General features: G+C 41.5%; 2 protein-coding genes across 5 annotated transcripts; one reads left to right on the top strand and one right to left on the bottom strand.

Annotated features, from left to right (window-relative positions):
* Positions 1-507: 507 nt before the first annotated feature.
* Positions 508-15,004, bottom strand: taok2b (TAO kinase 2b). Of its 3 annotated transcripts, XM_079578078.1 has the most exons (20): positions 14,441-15,004; positions 13,079-13,219; positions 12,652-12,723; positions 12,469-12,570; positions 12,180-12,225; positions 11,975-12,071; positions 11,690-11,803; positions 11,437-11,528; positions 11,234-11,327; positions 10,991-11,072; positions 10,563-10,730; positions 10,230-10,436; positions 9,836-10,062; positions 9,587-9,764; positions 9,347-9,475; positions 9,066-9,269; positions 8,687-8,926; positions 5,065-5,277; positions 4,191-4,373; positions 508-3,698 (listed from the first exon to the last, which is right to left on the bottom strand). In XM_079578078.1, the coding sequence occupies exons 2-20, from the start codon at positions 13,208-13,210 to the stop codon at positions 2,805-2,807; spliced, it is 3,474 nt and encodes a 1,157-aa protein (XP_079434204.1). In that variant the 5' UTR covers positions 13,211-13,219; positions 14,441-15,004; the 3' UTR covers positions 508-2,804. The 3 variants fall into 3 exon arrangements, with proteins under 3 accessions (XP_079434204.1, XP_079434205.1, XP_079434203.1); XM_079578077.1 differs by lacking the exons at positions 508-3,698; positions 4,191-4,373; positions 5,065-5,277 and having other exon boundaries at positions 5,739-8,926; XM_079578079.1 differs by lacking the exons at positions 508-3,698; positions 4,191-4,373; positions 5,065-5,277; positions 14,441-15,004 and having other exon boundaries at positions 5,737-8,926; positions 13,079-13,217.
* A 1,896-nt stretch (positions 15,005-16,900) lies between these two features.
* cabp5a (calcium binding protein 5a) lies at positions 16,901-19,229 on the top strand. 2 transcript variants are annotated; one of them, XM_079578129.1, is made up of 7 exons: positions 16,901-17,066; positions 17,380-17,432; positions 17,672-17,702; positions 18,187-18,330; positions 18,415-18,524; positions 18,755-18,902; positions 19,029-19,229. In XM_079578129.1, exons 1-7 carry the CDS (start codon positions 17,027-17,029, stop codon positions 19,055-19,057), a joined length of 555 nt encoding a protein of 184 aa, XP_079434255.1. In that variant the 5' UTR covers positions 16,901-17,026; the 3' UTR covers positions 19,058-19,229. The 2 variants fall into 2 exon arrangements, with proteins under 2 accessions (XP_079434255.1, XP_079434256.1); XM_079578130.1 differs by having other exon boundaries at positions 16,929-17,062.
* The last annotated feature ends 589 nt before the right edge of the window (positions 19,230-19,818 follow it).

Raw genomic sequence — 19,818 nt, 5'->3', positions numbered from 1 at the left:
TCGCTATTTCCGCCTCCCTCCGCCCCTCCCTCTCCTCCCTGGGATTTTCGGCCGACATTTATTGCGCCACTGCACGTACTCCTGCCCCCCCGTTGATTCTCGTTCTGTGCTGCCCCCCTCCAGCTGGAGCACACCCACGTGTGCTATGATCATGATGCCGAAATATGAGTAAATAAATACATTTTGAGCATAAATGCGCTTACTGGGCAAGGCTTCTGCGCACTACACTGGCCTCAGCGTCAGGGGTCCCCACTCATCGAGTCCCCCCCGGTTTTCACCCCGTACTTAAATGTCCAATAAAATCTACAGGCCAGAAACAAAAAAATATTGTAATTTCTTGGTTTGTATGGAATTATGTTATGACCAATCCCAGCAGGGATTATGATTTAGATGTGTGGGTGTTTTGGGGATAGTGAATCGACATTTTAAGACTTGCAATCTCAACTCAGTTACTCCAAATTTCACCAAAATGTACAAGACATAATAAATAAAACAAGCCTTGTGTTGATATCAATTTATTTTATTTTTTGAATTAGTTCTAACCACGCCATTCCTTTCCCAATGAAATTTTAAGACATTACTCCTCTTCAATCTGAAATTACTGTAATATATTTGTCCTTAATTCCTTTCCTTGTTCCACCTTCAAGTATGAGCAGGTAGAAATATCCTCACTCCTGACGTGTGACACTTGTGACATTGACAAATCCATTGAAATAAATAAATGAAATATTAAAAGAAACTACCACATTGAATTCTCCAACAAAAATGTGAAGCCATTCAGAAACCCTCCGAGTCTTAGTTTATATAAGGATTTTACGCATGCACTGACTGAGATTCCAACCAAGCAAGTAGATTATACAGGGAATTGTCTTTTGCTGGTGTTTCTGAGTCATACAAACAGCAAGAGTATCTTTTCTTGTAACATAAAAACAACATAAAAAGTCCTTCAAGTATTTGAAGTATGAAAGAAGGAGCCTTTGGACCTCATGAAGCTTGTGAAACACTGATCGGTCTCTCAGGTGCAGGGATTGGGCTGTTTCGGTCACTGCTGCTGTTGTAACACAAGGATCGCAAAACCAGCAGCTCAGTCCAGACCCGGCCAGCACACTGTCACTCTTCAGTACAGTCACCTCTCAGAAATCAGATTATCAACAAGGATTGTTCAGTTCATCCTCACAGACGGGTTCAGAGACATTAAACTAAAAAGAAACCAGCATTTACATTCCAGTGGCCAATTGTAAAATGTTTCATTCCACTGAGATCTTGTGAGAAATGTCCTTCCCAGAGGGTTGAGTCTTTTAAATAGATATCCTCACTCAAGTGGCAATATAAATAGACTTCACCGCTTTGACACACATACACATTATTAACAATTATTAATAATTTCTTATTAATAACCATTAACCGTTTGAACACACCAAACCTGACAGATCTTCTAACTTGTTTTACAGCTCTTAAACTGTAGTGGTCAAAAGTGGGCCACATTCTTGCCTCCAGGAAACTGTGAACATGTATACAACAAACACATTAGGAATATTTAGGATAATATTGACACCTGTAGAAAATGCAGTTAGAGTTGCGGCTCTAAATCTTCAATTCAATACTCATCATGTTGATATATCAAAATTACTCTTATCTTTGTTATCCTATAAAACCAAAGACTTGCCTTGTTTTTTAGTATTTCCATAAATATACAATAAAGATCAAAACTGTGGGACACATAATTGCAAATGCCAGTGATGCTTGTACAGTACATTTCAAATGTGTTCAGGTTTACAAATGTCTTTTACATCGATCTCATGCATTGGAGTGACTTTAGACAAGTATGTTTGGATACTCAATATGCCATGATGCTGAAAAGGTTTTTAGTTTGTACATGTCCACATAAAATCCCATTTGAACTTTAAAACGGTCTCTTTCCTTGATAAACATTCTCCGTTTGAAATGGGTAAATCTTTAGGTCATGAAATAAAAGGGCTTGATGGCACAACATCCCTTTAAGAACTGCTAAAAGGCATCGGTGATGATCCAGAGAATTTGATTTGTTGTTATGCAATTAAAAAATCTAAAATTGTTAAAAAATAATTTAAAAAACAAAACAAAAACTGGTTTCTGGCATCTCCATGATATGATTGACTGCAGAGTGAAGTAAGTATCTTTGTGATTTCGTCTTTTCCTGGAGCTCAGGTAACGAGAACTTGCTAAATATATCTGGTCACTACAGACTACATACAAGTACATACACATCGCAGATAGAGAGTGCCTTTTTTCATCATCACATATTCAGTCTTTCTCCATTCCAGCAAAGAACATCATAGAAGACTCTGCTGCACGCAGCTCTCTTTTCAGCTCGGCGACATAAAGGCTAAGACCTTTGTTTATACAGATGAGAAGATCAAAAACACTAAACACAATTCTCTTCATCTAAGCTGTCACTTCGTTACTGGTTACAATATTTCCACTTCTCACTAATGTAGCGCAGAGAAAAGAAGAAAGCCTCTCTACCCACCCTGAGTCTAAATGAGCAGGTCTCAACTCATCTTGTCTGTCTTTAATTGTGTGTTGTCAATTGTTATGAAAGTGCTCCTTGCAGGGCCAAATCACAAACCTTTACATGTTGTGGTTCATACTAAACCTCAAGTGACATTCTCTGGTGTATCTTTTACATACGACATGTAGTCAGTTTCTTTGGCCTTGCAGTGAGCACTTTTGTTGTAATAACATTTCTCATGGTCAGGGCCAAGTGACAAGCTGAAAACGTGGGCTACCGACCTCATTCTGCTGCACCCATCTCGAGTGCCTGTCTAGGAGTACGACAGGTGGGAGCCATTGGAGATGTGTGAAGTGACTGAGGTGCTTCGGCTCAAGACTCCGTCACTGCCCCCTGCACCTCCAGGACCCCCTCCTGAGGCCGTCCTCCTCAGTGGCTGGGGGCTGTTCCTCAGGGCCATCAGACTAGGGGCGCCACGCACCCCCAGGCCCCCACCGCCCCCTCCGCCCCCATACATGCCCCCCTGTGAGGAGGAGGACGATGACGAAGAGGAAGATGGTGCGGCGATGGAAGGGGGAGCGGGCGGTGGGGGTGGGAGCATGGCGAGAGACTGTGAGGAGGAGCGTGAGGGCAGGTGGTGGGAGAAGGGTACGGGGTGAGGGTGCACTCCCCAATCCCTCTCCTTCTCACGCTCACGTTCACGATCTCTCTCGCGCTCGCGGTACAGCTGCGGTGTGCTCTGATGGTGGTAGTGCTGAGGCAGCTGGTGGCGCTGATGATGGGAGGAAGACGAGGAGGAGGATGACGAGGAGGAGGCTGAAGAGCGAGATGAATGATGCACCTCTCTCCCCTCTCGTCCCAATGCAAGAGCCAGGGCGTGAGAGGATGACTCGCTCCTGCGTTCCCCTCCTCCGCTGCCGCCGCTGTTGTGGCTGCGGCGCGAGTGCTGCTGTGGCTGCTGAGAGGAGGAGTTCTGAGGGTGCAGGCCGTGGCTCCAGTGGCCTCCTGATCGGGACCCAGAAGGAGGGGCATTCGAGTATCCTTGTTTGGAATAGGAATCACCAGGCATCCCAGACAGAGCCATATTTGTAAAGCCTAGACGCAAACTCTCCGAGTCAAAGGACTCAATCTCACTGGCCTGCCTTTCCAAGAGAGTGCGGATTCTTTCCGAGCGCTCATTTTGTAAAGACAGCATCTCTTCCTCAATCTGAAGGGGAAAAAAAGAGGGGAAAACTGTGCTTACACTTAAATCTATTTGACAGTACATAATAGCCTAGAGCAGTGGCTCCCAACCTGGGGGTTGCCTGGGATTGTAGGAGGGGCCCAGTGCTTTGTCTGGTCAAAGGGTCAGGCCATAAGAGATTATTCAGTATTGTTTGAAGAAATTAAATGGTGAAAAAAATGACTGCAAAACAAGTGCAGTACAAGTACAAGTGCAGAAAACACTCAAATTTCAGATGTTTTGTTTAAAATAAATGCTAATTACTTTTATGTTTTGATATAGTTGTAGGGGCTCTGTTTTGGACTGAAGGGGACTCTACCCGACTACAGCTCGTGCGGGGGAAAAAGGTTGGGAACCACTGGCCTAGAGTAAATGGCAAACAATGACTTGTGATTATATGATTTTCATGGCTCACATCCTAATACTATAAATGATATAAATGAATAAAAAGTACAGGTGTGGTTAATAAGTGCTAACCCGCTGTTCGAGCAGCGCACGGCGGATGGACACTCTCTGCTCCAAGTCTTTGACCTCTCTCTCATGCTGAGTGTCAGTGTGGATCTTGATTTTGCTCTGGTAAGCGTTCAGAAGCTCCAGCTCCTGTTGCAACTGCATCCTCAGAACCTTATACTCCGCTTCTTGAGTCTCATCCAGTCGTAGCTGAAGTGACAAAAAAAAACACACAGGGAGCATGTGATGAATGCATAAATAGAAAATCAAATGAAAAGGTCAAAGTGCAAAGGGAGAGCGAGTGGAAGCAGAAGTGGATCAGGTCAAAGGTGGGTAATTAATTTGTTTTGCTATGTGGATGTTCTGGATTAACTAAAGTCACAAGTACTTTCTAGAACCGAAATGTATTAGTTTCTGCAACATTGTTTTGGAATTGAGGCTTATCAGTTGAGGGGAAGACATTCCCAGAGACAGACAAGGGCAGTAGAGATTTAGCTTACGCTGCAACATCCTCTCATTTCTGTTACCCTTTATATTGAAAGCTTAAGATTTGTTTTAGAAAATAAACATATGACAGTGTCCAATTTACGCCAGAACTAACAATTTAATAATCAAGAAGCTATATATAATCCAGATAAACTGATAAGCAGACAAATAAGAGATTTCTTACCAATAATGGGTGTGGTAAAGTTTTGCCACTGGGTGAAAAGGTAGGGAATTTGGGTTAACGGTTCATTCAGGAGTCTTTTTGGAAGGATTCTTTAAAAAAAAAAAAGGTAGGAACCAAGAGAGCCGGCTACTGGGCTGGCAGGGCACAGTTGGATGGGCAGGCGGGTTCCCGGGCCAGGCAGTGCTGTGTGGTGCGTGTGTGATAGGAACGACAACCCCTTGCCTTACTCACAGCCTGAGTGGACAGCATATCATTGATGGAGTGGTCATACTGCTCAGCCAGGATGGCCAGCTTACGAGTCTGCTCATCTTTGAGGCGCTTCAGCACGGCTTTGTGGTCGGCCTTTGGCGTATTCTCCAGCAGGTGGTTCCTTAAGGCCTTGTACTGGCGGGTTTGGATCTTACACGTGTCCTGGAACTGCCGTTTAATCTGGAGCTCTTTGGACTGAGGAAAGAGAAGAAAGATGGTGTAGCTGAGCTGAACCTCCTGTGGCCAACTCACAGTGGGTCTCAAAAAAACATTCTACACATGTCACAAATTATTTTACCAATACACGGGTTGAACATATGAAGGGTGAGGTCTCTGTACACTTCTGAAAACTACACAAATAAGATCCAATTATTTGAATGTTTAAAGACAAATTACAGACGGTTATTGGACTATAAGCACAAGGGTCTACAATAGAGCTAGTGTTAGACACTGGCCCTATATTAGGAAATGCATTAATTAATGAGATAATACTTACAGTTACGCTTAAATCAAAAGCTGCTTGTTATTTTTGATGGATTGTGAGGAGGGAAGACAACACAAAAGGTGTATCACAGGGAAACAAATGAAAAAAACATAAAAACGTGAAATAATAATGAAAACGTAAATCATAAAAACATAACACAATGATTTTAACACAACATTTATTTTTGTTTGTAAAGTAATGACATTTTGTTCTAAAAAATTCCATGAGCACACACAGCCAAGCACTGCGCCTACCAACATACTGCAAATTAAAGAACAAAATGCCCTAATGCATAAATCATAAGCATAAAAAAATTAAGGTGTAACGTGGGAACTTAGACTAACACTTAAATGGTGTCACAGAACAGAGTACAAACATGTAAACAAAAACAGAGGAAGGAAACACAAGTCAAGGGAGTTACGACCAAACAGAACACACTTAATAAAGCTTAAGTCCTTAATTGTAGGTCCCAAATTGTGAGGGCCAATACCCGGAAAGATACTCATGAGTTCACTGCGGTTTCTGTAAATGACATTCAACCAATGTCAACACAGAATTTGCTTAGAAATGTAAAATAACCAACTTGGACCTGAAATATGATCCAAACTATTTCGAGTTATTGAACAAGTATAGGTTTCTGAAATGTTTGTGTGTCGGGTTAGGGCTTCAATATCCATTTTTAAGACACTGCTCATTTCACATTCAGTAGTTTGATAATCTTTGGACTTGAAATAGATATTGGTCACGCTTAAGATTGTCATTATATGGCTTTGTACAGCGTAACGTAAAACATTGATATATCTTTACATCTAACTATTTCTGCTGTTCCCATCAACTAGGGATTGATCCCTCATACAAGAGTTGTGCAATTGCATTACATTAGAAATAGGCACTTAACCACTTAAGGTTTACATCACTTTCTCTAATATCTTTGACGAGTGTATAAAGTGCAACAAAATCAAAAATAATGAGAGCTGATGAAATCAGCAAGACAATATCTGTCTTTAAAACTTCTTCAATGGCTCTTTGTGTGAAGAACACACACATTATGTTATCTACGAGTAAACAAACTAAAAAAGGTTTAAAGGGTTATTGCATTGTACACTAAACATAGTGTTTAAATGAATTAGTGAAATGATTGGTTTTAGCCTTCACAGCTTTGGAAAATAAAAATATAGCCAGCCGAGGCATCAGTATATTTGATTATGCCCTGGTAGTACTTGTGCACTTTAAAAATAAAATACAGTATATTAAAATAAAATTGCACAAAATGGTCAAAATAACCGTAAAAATCTTTGTTTGACAAATTAACAGCAAAATAAAAAATAACTTTTACAAAAAGCACAATAATGCAAAAAGAAACCTTCACTGGATGTTATACAGTAACTGTGTTAACAGTGTTACCACTGCACAGCTTGACAGCATCCATTTGTGAATGCTGCTTTTCCAGAGCTAAAATGACTTAGCCTGATTTCTGCCACAAATGGATGAGTGTTGGACAAATTAAAAGACAATGACACTGGCAGAAAGATGATTGGAAAAAAATGGCTTCACACAAACCATCAGCAAATGATTCACTAAAATACCCGTCTCTGGTCTCTTTGACTATCTCCACGGTTGAACTTTACCCCGCACAAACCTCCCAGAGGAAGTTCGCCTTAAACCACTCTCCCATCTAGTGTCATCTCGAAAAAGGCGCCCTCTCTCTTCCCTTCTCCTGCGCTCTTTTTCCCTCCTCTGCCTGTCTCTTTGCCTCTGCTCTCTCACCTCTCGGGGCAAAAGGCGTGGTAATCGGCTTTCAGGTTCCTTCTTTAAGAGGCCAAGACGTTGGAGTTTCATTTGACAGCTAGGGGGCAGCTTTTTCACCAGCCTGAGCATAAGTCTAAACACTGCGGAGTTAGCCAGGTCTGCAAGGATTCCAATGGGGCGTTTAATGAAACGCTTTATCCAGATTAGGTATTTGGCAAAGAGAGAGCTATTACTGCAGTGAGCCTGATATTCCAGGGACAAACTTTTGACAGGGACAGGGATTTTAGACTGACGTGCGCCCCAGTTTCTCCCTGCTTTGGGAAACATCTCATAGAGATTTCTTTCTGTCACTCCTCCCAGAAACAACTGACAAACTGTAAAGAGTGGTCGGGGCAAACGGAAAAGGACACGCATGCAGAGGCGATTCACTTTGCGAGGTGTGCCGTGGAAAAAGTCTCGTGCTGGTCGCACAATCAGGACCACCATTAAATATAAGGAAAGGAACAGGGAAGGGGAGGTTAGGAAAGAGGCAGAGATAAGAATCATAGGGACATAATAAATGCCCAGACTAAAAGAGAGGCCTAAACTGAAGAGGCCACTGGCATACAGGCTGAGCCACAGGAATGTGGACAGAGACAGGGAACAGCATGAGCGGAGGAACAGGTAGGAGAAGAAGAGAGCGAGCACCGCAAGTTCAGCCGACAAGAGCAGAGAGGCGACAGAGGGCAGAGGAGAGCAGCGCCTCAGAGACAAGAGGAAGACTAACAGGAGCAGCAGAGTGAGGTTTGAAGGGTGAGCTGCTGCCGAGAGGGAGAGCAGGAGGCAGATAGTGTGGGACAGGAGCGATGGGAAAGAAGATTCAGCAGGTTGGGGCAATGGAGGGGGTATAACAGGAATAGGCTCCAGCTCATCTATGCTGTCAGGAAAGTAAAACTCAGAGAGCTCATCGATGTCTCTCTCACGATGCCGCCGTCGCTCAACAGCTAAAGGGGAGATCAGCTCGGATGGACAGCCATCAGCCACACCTCTGTCATCTTCGTCCTCCACTTCCATTTGTTCAGATTCAGGGCCATCATTACCCCAATGAACACCCTCTACTTCCCTCAACTCTGTCCCTTCACCATCGACTTTCCACTGTCCTCTTTCAACCTCAAAGTCACTTGATTTTGGTTTAACGTAATCTAGGCTAACAACCAGAATGTCACTTGCATCCTCTTCCTCCTCAACTTCTGTAAAAAACTCATTGCTGTAGTCTTCTGACCCTCCATTACTCATTTCCAATTCCCTCTCTTGTTCCTCCTCCCCAGGCTTTGCTGACCCCTGGTCACTCTGATTCTCGCCCTCATCCTGAGACACCGGGCTCTCACTCACTTTCAGGCTCTTGGGCTGTTGGCGGACCTCCACGGCATGTTTCTGGCGCAGCTCCTGCTCGCGCCTCTTGTTATACTCCATCTGGTTAGTGAGCTCAGTCTGGTGCTGTGTCCGGATCAGTTCGGCCCGAGTGCGTTGGACTAAACTTAGTTGGCGAAATTCCAGCTCCTGGGTTGACTCATGGTGACGCAGTAGCATGGCACACTCCAAGTCCTTCAGAGTTTGCTTCTTGTTCAGGTCCTAAAACAGCAAAAAGACATTACAGTAAGAACAATGTTAATGTAAACCATTGAAAAAGAACTCATCGTCAACTGTAAATTACATTTCAAGCTAACCATACCTAATTTTGTAATTACAAATAGGTCAAACAAGATGTTACCTCTCTGAGCAGATCCTGCTCGAGGTTGTGTCGAGCCAACAACATCTTTCTCTTGTACTGGCGACACTGGAGCTCATAATACTGTCTCTGCCTTCGGAGTAGACCTGCTTCCTCTTCAGCCTGCAACTGCTGCAGACACTCCTTCTGATGCACCAGCCACTCCTGCTTCTCACGCTTTGGCGTTGACTGGTTCTCATTCAATTCCTAGGTTTTGAAAGATTTGTTTGTTAAAACCTGACCTGGGGTATTTTCTTCATCGTGTTAAAGAACAATGACCGCACCTCTTTAAGCTGCTCCTTGCGTTGACGATATTGTCGCTTCTGAGACTCCAGAAGACTTGTCAACTCCTTCTTCTGCTGCCCCAGTATGTGCTGCTGGAACTTCTTCTCCTCTGTCAAAACTGCCTTTGTCTAGAGAGCGAATACAATAAATCTCTTATAGCACATGATCAAATGCACGTACTTGACCTCAGACAACTATTAATTTAAGCCGTTTTCTTAATATTATCCTCTAACACTGACCTCCTTTTCCAAAATGGCCTGGTGTTTCTTGGAAAGTTTCTCTCCTTCCATAGAGAAGTTGTTCCTCTGATTCTCCAGCTCTTTGTCCAACCTCAACTGGTGCTCATCCATTTCGGCCTTGAGCTTGTTTTCAAGGCCCATCAACTGCTTCTGGTGCTGTCGACGCATGCGTTTATACCTGTACACAGCAAAGAAACAATAATGAATCAAGATGTTCATCTATTTGTTTTGTGTCGACAATATTCATACCCAGACATCTGTTCTCTAAGAGCCGACCCCTGCTCATGCTCCTGGATCTGACGAGTGACAAGTGAAGCTGTTCTGATAGTAGCAAAATGATCTCTGCGCCGACGCCTTCCCCCCCCTCCACCTCCACCTCCACCGCCACCGCCACCGCCTCCACCTCCTCCCGCTGAAGCTTCTCGCTGGGAGTCCACCTCTGGTTGATAAGGGTCATCATAGATGTTGTCATGGCTCTATGTAGTCAAAGGGGATTCATAGTCAGAGGAATCAAAGAAATTTGCATTGCGTAAAGGCACAAAGCACACACGTCAACAATGAGTTAAAGTGCATAAACAGACCTGAGGATTTCCCCAGTGTCTTATTGTTATTGTAGTTTTCTAAATAGACAATGTTTGCTCACCAGAGGCTTGTGCAAAACCGAGCTGTTGGATGTGACTGTGTGCTCCCCTTCCTGCATCATGGCCATCTCACCGCTGTCGTCAGAGCCGTCCGCAAGGCTGTTGACTGAGCTGCTTTGGGAGCTGGCACTGATTGACATAGACGGCAGAGAATGGGAGCTTTCCATGCTATTTACTGTGCCAGTACGTAGCATATATTGCTCCACATCCTGAAAGGACAAAAAACACACACAGTGATATTAGCCTTAACATTAGTAGGGGAAAAGGCTAAAACTTAAGATTCCTTTGTTTAGTAAGTCCTTGTCATACAATAAAATATTTAATTGTGTTCTTACCTCCTCATCATCGGCTCCTTCAGGGGCTGGACCATTGTGTGCCTCGTGGAAAAGAATTTTCTTCATCTTTCGATACTGAAGGTTGTCCAACTCTCGAACTGCATCCTTGGTCCGCGCAATTAGATCCATCACAACTGTCATAGGGCGCTCTCTGCATAGGAAGTGGTGCTGATGGACAAAAACAAATAGTTCATTTAGAGCGATCTGACAGCAGGCAAAAAGGCAAAACATCTTTAAAGTTTCAGTTTTTTTTTTTAAGAGCTGAGTACTCAAATCACCATTGATCACGATTTATGTAGATGTAGTATAAGGATAGTACATCCCCATGAACAAAGGAGTGCCTGTGAGACTAACATTTAACACTAAATAATCCTACTCCAAGGGTTAGGAGTAGGAGTCAAATCCATGTGATTCTACTTTGCTTGTACCTTGAGCATCACATCAGAGGTAGGTCTGTCTGGGACAAGTTTCTGCAAACAGGAATCCACAAAGTTGCGGAAGTAGTCTGACCTACAAAATAATAAACATAAATGTAATGGTTAAAAATAGGATGTTTCAGACAATTCTAATATTTGGTTGACACAAAGGAACTAAAATAGAAAAACTGTTTCTATACTGATGTGTAATTTGTCTGTGGAAATTCACAGGTCTGCAATATCAAAGGCTCTCACCAGTGATTTGACTGTAACACAGGGCTCTCATTCTGGGCGATGTGGTATAAGGCACTCATGGCATTCATGTTGAACAGAGGCGGCTTCCTTTCCGCTGCACAGTGACCAAGCACCAGGGAGAAGACAGAGAAATAAGATAAAGACAAGGCCATCTCTGCAAAGAACTTAATAATAATGCATGTTGTTGAGTGTGGATTTCTTACCCAGCTCTATGCAGGTAATGCCAAGTGACCACACATCCACCTTCCCATCATACTGACCCTCGTCCATGGCCAGGATCACCTCCGGCGCCATCCTACAACAAGTCAACAACGGCCCTTTTATTTATATTTATATCCAGCCAGCCAACAGCGCATGAACATGACCAACATAGTGCTGTTGATCAGAACGATGCAAGATCACAAATGTTTAGAGAACATGGGAACATTTTCACTTGTATTGAAATGCATGTCTCACCAGTAGGGTGTTCCCACAAAGGAGTTGGCAGGAGCAACGATAGAGGCCGAACCAAAGTCTCCAAGTTTGACCTGGCCTGGCTCAGTTAGCAAGATGTTTCCTGCTTTCACATCCCTGAAAAACAAATTAATGAACGGGAACAATTTCAAGAACCTGAATCATGCTAGATTTCAATGACTGAGGAAAAAATGGTGCTACAGTGCTCTCCATTCTGTATTTATTTAGTCTCTTGACAGAAATGTGGGGGTGGAGTGCACTAGAGAGAGAAAAAAAAAACATGCCTACCTGTGAATCATGTTGTGAGAATGAAGATACACAAGGCCCTGCAATGCACCATGGATGATGGCAGCTATTTCCACTTCCTGAAGGGGTTTCTTGTGAACTGTATGAATAGAGAGCAGGGTCTGAGAGTTGGCTACAGTTCACATGAACAAATGAAGTGAACTGGTTATTGATTGTGACTCGCTTTAGACTTTTCTATTCTCTTTACCTTCTAATAGGTCAGACGCCGAGCCCAGGCAGTATTCCATCACCAGCTGCAAGACGAAAGAATTACAAAGCTATCAGGGGAAGCATGACTAAAGGGAGCATTTTGAGCCAAGCATGAAGTAATGGTTATCCTATATAGGAATTAAAGAATATCTCATTTAAAAGGTAACTCTAATCTAATTGCTATTTCATACATTGTTTTTATGAGGTTACGCTAGTCAATACATGATATTATGGGACAAAACAAATTAATGTTCTATGCCCAGAACAGAGCAAGTGATCACACTGACCCATGCTGTGTGCTCTTTCAGGTAGCAGCCCCGATACTCCACAGTGTTGGGGTGCCGCAGCTTCTGGAGGAACTTCACTTCTTTGATGATATCTTGCCATTTCTAGGACCAAAAAAAACGACGTTATTAGCCCACTTAATATTGTTCAATACGGAGAAAACCTACAATGAAATGTTGTGGTACCTCGTTAGACTGCTTGCCACTGTATGACATCTTTTTGATGGCCACCACCTCATTGGTCCGGATGTCATGGGCCTAAAAACAAGCATAATCAACCCTCCTTATGTCAACCCATATCCTACGTCTGCTTTTGTAGTTACTATAGTACACATAATATATCAAATTCAACTTTAATTCTGTTTCTGTCTCATAAAATACAAAAGTAATGAGGTCACTGTCCTTTCAGCTGGCACAAATCAAACTGTATTAGGTAAAGCCTACGCTGTATTTAATCCCTTGAACTAATCATTAAATCACCTTTTCCTTAAGTGCAAGAAATAACAAAAGTATTGTGTTGATACTGCCTTGTCATATTTTGAGGAATAAAGCATGCACTTGATATAATCAAAATGTAGCAAACTCTAATTCGGAAAGTTTTATGCCTACGCACAAAGTACACTGCCCCGAAGCTTCCATGACCAATTTCCCTCAGGTCTGTGAAGAGCTTCTCAGGGTCCTCCCTGCAGAACAGCTCAGCCACCTCCGGGTCCTTCAGGCTCCCGGCCCGCACACTCGACGGCATGGCCAGCGCCTGGTGAAAAGTGGGAGAGACTTCAACATTGCTGATAGTGATTGATTGATGGTGATTGCACACTTCATGTCAATCTGATATAATAATGTATATCAGACTGTGCCACTTTTGAGAACTCTAAAAATATTCATTCAGTGGACATTTTCATGAGTCTTTTGAAATGTGGGTTCATAATATCAGTGTAATACAAAGAGGAATGTGAGATCCTATCCTTAAGTCAAGGGTTCCTTGTGACATCACACCTCTGGGTACCACTAGCGATGGGGATGTTGTCACGTCCAGGCCTTTGATAGGCGCCATGAAAAGTAATAGTTCTATGACAGGCAGAAACAATGTTCAAGAACAGAGCAATGCTTCCCTTGCTCTGTTACAGACAGGCCTAAGATTTAAACAAACAGCGCCACATGCCTTGATGAATCATATGTTTGACTACCACTCACCAAAACATCCGGTGAAAAAAAAACTGGAGCAAACAACGACGATTGCTTCAACAGCTCAATGTACACATCACAAAACTGAGAAGTCAAATGCCCAGGGTTCATTCCTATCTTAAAAGAGCACCAAACAAAGAAGATTTCCTTTCCCTTTTTATTTTGTCTTTAATCTAGGTCTATGCAACATGAGTTTTGCCTTTTCCTCGGTAGCATATTCCCAGGTGTAAAAATCAGAAACAATCCAAACAATAATGAATATCAGATTGTGCCACTTTCGAGAACTCTAAAAATATTCATTCAGTGGACATTTTCTTGAGTCTTTTGAAATGTGGGTTCATAATAAAAACAGTGTAATACAAAGAGGAATGTGAGATCCTATCTGCAGCAAGAAACATCAGCAGCAAATGTTATAACTCGAGAAGATGTAGAGTATATTAAAAATTAATAGCCGTTTAAATGCATCAAAGAAATATAATTTTGCACATTTGGCATCAGTAGTGACGACCACTATGGCATCTACATCTGAGCAGGAGAGGCTTTGCACTTGGCTGGTCAATTAGGCTATCGTTGCTTTTGCTCACCAAAGAAATAGATGGTGTATTCTGCCGCAGACAACATCTGAAGGCTGACTGAATATCCCGGCTTCAAGCCAACAACAAGCCAATGTCAACGAAACCAAACACTTATAAGAGCAGAGCTCGTAAGGCTAGCAGGATATTTCCCAAAACCTTAAAGAGGGAAGGCCATTAATGTGCCATAGTGCACTAAATGATTTAACATGTCTTACCGTGGTGTTTGGGATCCACTGTAGCTAGCACAGGGCTAGCTAACCGGCCTGGTAGGAAAATATTGGTCTCCCTCCCCTCTCCTCGGTGCTGGTGGGTTCTATTCAACCAGAATAGACCACATTGTGACCATCGATGGTTACACTCAAATCCCTCTCCATCCTTGTGCCCCCAGTCAAATGCACCGTGTGCGCGTCTGCGGGACTTGACATGGGTAAAGTGCTAGTCAATTGAAGTGACAGCTAATTTGACAGACGCCTGCTAGCTGCCTTAGCCTTCTTTGAGAGCAGCACGGCTCATCAATAGAAATCACCACGGGCTTCTGTGCTGTAGCCAGTTAGCCCAAATGCTAACATATAACGTAACGCCTAGAAGGAGCGGCGACGCTGCCAATGGTGAATGCGTTCATCCACGTTTGTGCATCTGCTCCGGGCTCCACGCCACATTGTCATCACTGTATCATTGTCGGCATTTTTCATTTCCAGTCCGGGTTACCCCCATTTTGCTCGATTCTCGATGCGTTTTTTGTTCAGAACTTCATGATGGCGGCGCGGGGCGGAAAACCGGAAGCTGACTTCTTCTACGCTTCACATTTTGGTACTTGACGTCCCCGTGTCTCCCCGGAGCGTTAAAAGTATAGATTGTTCATACATTGAAAGTTATTGTAAAAGACACACGACAGCATCACCGCAGATACGAATGTGTAACTTTGTTGATGTTTTGATTCCCCCCCCCTTCCCGTTAAAATGCTGAAAGTCTTGTCATGCAGGGAGGCGTGGTGGGTTTCAGTCAGTTTGCCCTGAACGGGTGTGTTTTCTTTTTTGACACAACAAGCACATACAGTCAAAACAAATCAACGCTGGTAAGTATTTGCTAAGTAAATAATATGTATTTATTTTCTCTCCCATCAACTGAAAGTTCTGGAATATGAGGCAAGAAATAGTGGTGATTTCTATTTCGTTACAAGAATTGTGTTATTTCTAAAAAATAAATAATAATAAAGTGATCAGTAGTTTTTTCTAGGGTGAAGGTATAGTTCAGTTTTGGGGAAAGAGAAATGTATGAAAGAAATTGAAAGGCACTCGTCAAAATGTATTTTTTTTCTTTTATGATTTTGATTTTACTTATCAACAGAAATAACAAATAGGTTGCATTAAATAGATTCAATGTGTATAAAATGTACACATCTAGCTACTACTGTTTCTCAGAGGTTTCCACACCAACAAGACACCTGGAGATTTGGCAGGCTATAGGCTTTACACTGGATGCCCTTCCTGTTGACTTGACACCAACCACTTACTGTCAATGAAGTTGAAGTGCAGCTATACACAACAATGGTATAAGCCCACAGAGAAAACAACCCACTGACCCCCTAGGGCTCACTGTCTCATTGAGTTGTAGTATAATCTCATCCTTTCATTTATATTTCAGTGCCTGTATTTGTCTTCTACTTAATTGTATTTTTGCCAAAACATTACATGTTCCATAATCCTTTTCTATCAACAGTAGATATATTCTGTCCAAACTTGTATTTAAAATGATGCACAACGTTATAAAAGGTTTCTGCCAGTATTTACGCTAGGAGGATTATATATATTACGCAAACAGATTTTTGAGAAATTTACATAACTGGGGCGTGGTCACAGTGGTCTGCGAAAAACTTGCATCGACTGGTAATCTGGTAGAGATGTTCATTTGTGGTGGTTTTTTTTTTTTTTGGGGGGGGGGGGGGGGGGGAATATATATATATATATATATATATATATGGAGCCATAATCTGAATATAACTGTGGCGTGGCTCAGTCGCAGCGGCTCAGGACTAACACCTGAACACAATTTTGGTGTATGACAGTTAACTGCCATTTAAAAAACTCAAAGTATGCTTGCATATTTCTCTTTACATAGCAGTGCATTTCATTACCAGGTCTGTTTCAGTGCAATGAAAATATAAATTCAGTTGTTCTTAATTAAATTTACACAACTTTAGCTTCACAAGTATAAAAAGTACAGCATAACTACCGTAATAACCAACACGATTCAGACAAATATTCAAAATAGACAATTACTTTCTTACTTACTTAATACATATTATATCCTTGCACACATTGGCCCATGCATATAATGTTTTTTTTTTTTTAAATACACTTTCATGAAACAGTTTATTAAGGAACTGATAGTTGAGCAAATTTGTCTTATTTACGGTTGAGTTCTTCTGGGGATTCATTTACTGTAAGATAAGAGAAGTTGTTGTAAACCAGAACAGCTGGTAAAGTGATAGCATTCTCTCTGTGCGAAGAGTTCATATGTCGGTCTAGTTTACAGATGTCAGTTAAGCCATGGGGCAACAGGGCATCCTCTCATTATGTGAGAGTACATCCTTTCCTGTGCAGACAGGGGCTCCTCCCACTGTGTATGTATACAATTGCATGAAGCCACATCTCTCCTCAAACAAACCTCACTTTCCCATCTGTTCTGGTGCACAGAGTCTAAGCAGCTCGTCACAAAGCAGGGATCAAGTCAAGAAGGTTTCACAGAATAGACTCATTGGAAGTTGAGCTGCCCATTGGTTTCCACTGCAGGAGCCGTGGATGATGCGCTTCACAGATGAACAGAAATCACCAGAAGTAGGTAAGGAACTATTTTCAGATCAACTTATTTGTGAACCTATGTGCAGTATAGTTATTATTATTCAGTAATTTGTGTGTTTGTAAAATATCTGAAGCATAGATTAGTTTGAACTGTAACAAGCATGTGTATTATAGATATTCTACTTTTCAATAGCGAGTGAATCATTATTATATTACATATAATATTGTATATTATTATATACAATATTATTGCCTAGTTTTAAAGTATACAATAACATAAACCAAATGTTCAAACTTTTACAGATCCACATTGTACAACTTTTTTTTAACAATACTGTTTTTATATCCCATAGAGATGAGCTTTGGGGCTGCATGCATATTCCTGCGTGGAGCGAAAAAACATACTGTAAGTATATCAACATTTGTTGCTCTTTTCAGGTGAAAATCTAATAGTGAAAACTTCAGCATGAAATGACACGGTTGTTGCCACATTTCCACTTTAATCCTCTTTGTCACAATGCAGTTTTAAAGTACATGGGATTTGTTAGCGGAGAGGAGAAAAACAAATATAGTTGCATAATCAATTGTTTTAACACGACTCTGAGTTGATTATGTGCTGCTCATGTTGCTTCTTCTTAATTACAGGCACGTGAACTGGCAGATGATGAAATAGATGGTAAGTCTATTTAATATCGGCTATATAGTATATAAGTTCTATCAAATAAATGCCTACATATTTACCATTAAACCTAAATACAGGTGAAACTCAGAAAATCAGAATATTGAGCATTGAGCATGTGTATAGCCTTTATTTGTTATCATTTTCATTATTACGGCTCAGCTTGTAAAAATATATACATATTTACAATAGGCTTGACACATGTGACTTTGCATGTAATGAGTCTATATCTTATATTTGTTTCAGATTTTAAGTTGAATTAACCTGTACACGATGTGCCTCTTTCAGCAAAAGAAACAAATACAATTTTAAATGAAAAAAAAATATTGTTGTATTGGTGACATTTAAGTTATATCAATCTGACATTTGTATCCCCTTTCGTGGGCAATAAATTATATTTTGTCTGGGTTATTGTCTTGACCAACTGCTTATACAAAGATTCCATTCTAACTGTGAGTCTATGTTTGTCGTGTCTTTGCAGAGCTGCGCGATGCTTTCAATGAGTTTGACAAAGACAAGGATGGCCTGATCACCTGTAAGGACCTGGGCAATCTCATGCGGACCATGGGCTACATGCCCACGGAGATGGAACTGATCGAGCTGAGCCAAAACATAAACATGAATCGTATGTTAAAGTTCACTTGTTTTATTCTTTAAAGACAGCATTTTTGACACATTTCTTTAATGTTTCACAACCCTGTTCTCCCAGTTGGTGGAAGAGTGGACTTTGAGGATTTTGTAGACCTGATGGCACCAAAGCTGCTCGCAGAAACAGCTGGCATGATAGGAATGAAAGAACTGAAAGATGCATTCAAAGAGGTGAGGGTCTAAATGTGTGTGATGAATCCTTCTCACTGATCATGTTCGTTTTAGAGACGCTGTGAAATGCACTGAGACCGAGGGCCATTGTTCTCCTTACAGTGCATTGGCATTAGACAGTTCACTTAATAAGTGATATGTGTCACTGACAACAATTATTAATTCTTGAAGCAATACAGTGAAGAGAGGGAAGTATGTTAGCAGGATGCTGAAAAGATGTTTCTGTGCAGTTTGACATGGATGGAGATGGAGAAATCACAACAGAAGAGCTGCGGGCAGCAATGTGCAAGCTGATGGGTGAGCACATGAGTCGGAGAGAGATCGATTCCATAGTGAAGGAGGCAGACGACAACGGGGATGGCACTGTGGACTTTGAAGGTACACATTTTGTCCTTGGTTATAATGTTTATATTCACATGGTATTCAAAACCACACAAGTAAGCAAATAATGCAATGGTGTATATTACAGTACGTGCTAAATCATAATATTTTTGTGTTTCACAGAGTTCGTCAGAATGATGATGATGAAGTGAAAGCCGCAGCTGAGACATTACCTTTTCATCTAAATAGACTTATGCATTGTAATATTTTCTGCTTTCTTGAAAGACTTTTCCTCATTATTGTTCGTGCTAAGTAGTTCTTGATACTGTATTAGTTACAGTTAATTTAATGCTGGACAGGAAATCTCTGTGAGAATTTTACTGCTATGCACCTAACAATTGCATACTTTTATTTGTGTAGTAAATTGATGGATTACAATGATTTATTTAATGAACAATGGAAATGTTATGTTGATGATTGAAATTCTAATGATGCATTAACTATTTTTATTATTTCATGTACTTGAAATAAACGTTTAATTTGTGGAATACATGAAGAAATAGTTACTTTTGTCATTTTTCAGAAAGCAATCTCATATACCATTTAAATTGAAATCAATATTTTCATTTTGGGTCGCGGCTTGTCCAAAGCTATGGCACTGTGACACTGGTTTGAAAAGGGTGAAGGGATAAATGTTGTAAACAGACGTCATCTGTCGTCTCAGTTTTTTGAATTCATGCCGGATGCTTAACAGTTTTTGAGCGGATTAACTCCAAAAGGCGTGAGGAGGGGAGTCTGGCCCGGAGAGAGCTAAGCCATTCTATTTATTTATTATTTATTTATTTGTGGTTTATTTGGTAGGGACAGTGCAAGTTAATGAACAAGCCACACCGGATTGTAGGTTTAGGCTAATTTTCATCCGTCGTCCCCCATGCTCACTCTCAAACACACTCTCATACATCCTGGCCTATTG

This window comes from Gobius niger, assembly GCF_951799975.1.
Source record: "Gobius niger genome assembly, chromosome: 19".
NCBI classification, from domain to species: Eukaryota; Metazoa; Chordata; class Actinopteri; order Gobiiformes; family Gobiidae; genus Gobius; species Gobius niger.
The sequence above is the reverse complement of the archived record's forward strand: the minus strand, read 5'-3'. Positions and strand labels throughout refer to the sequence as shown.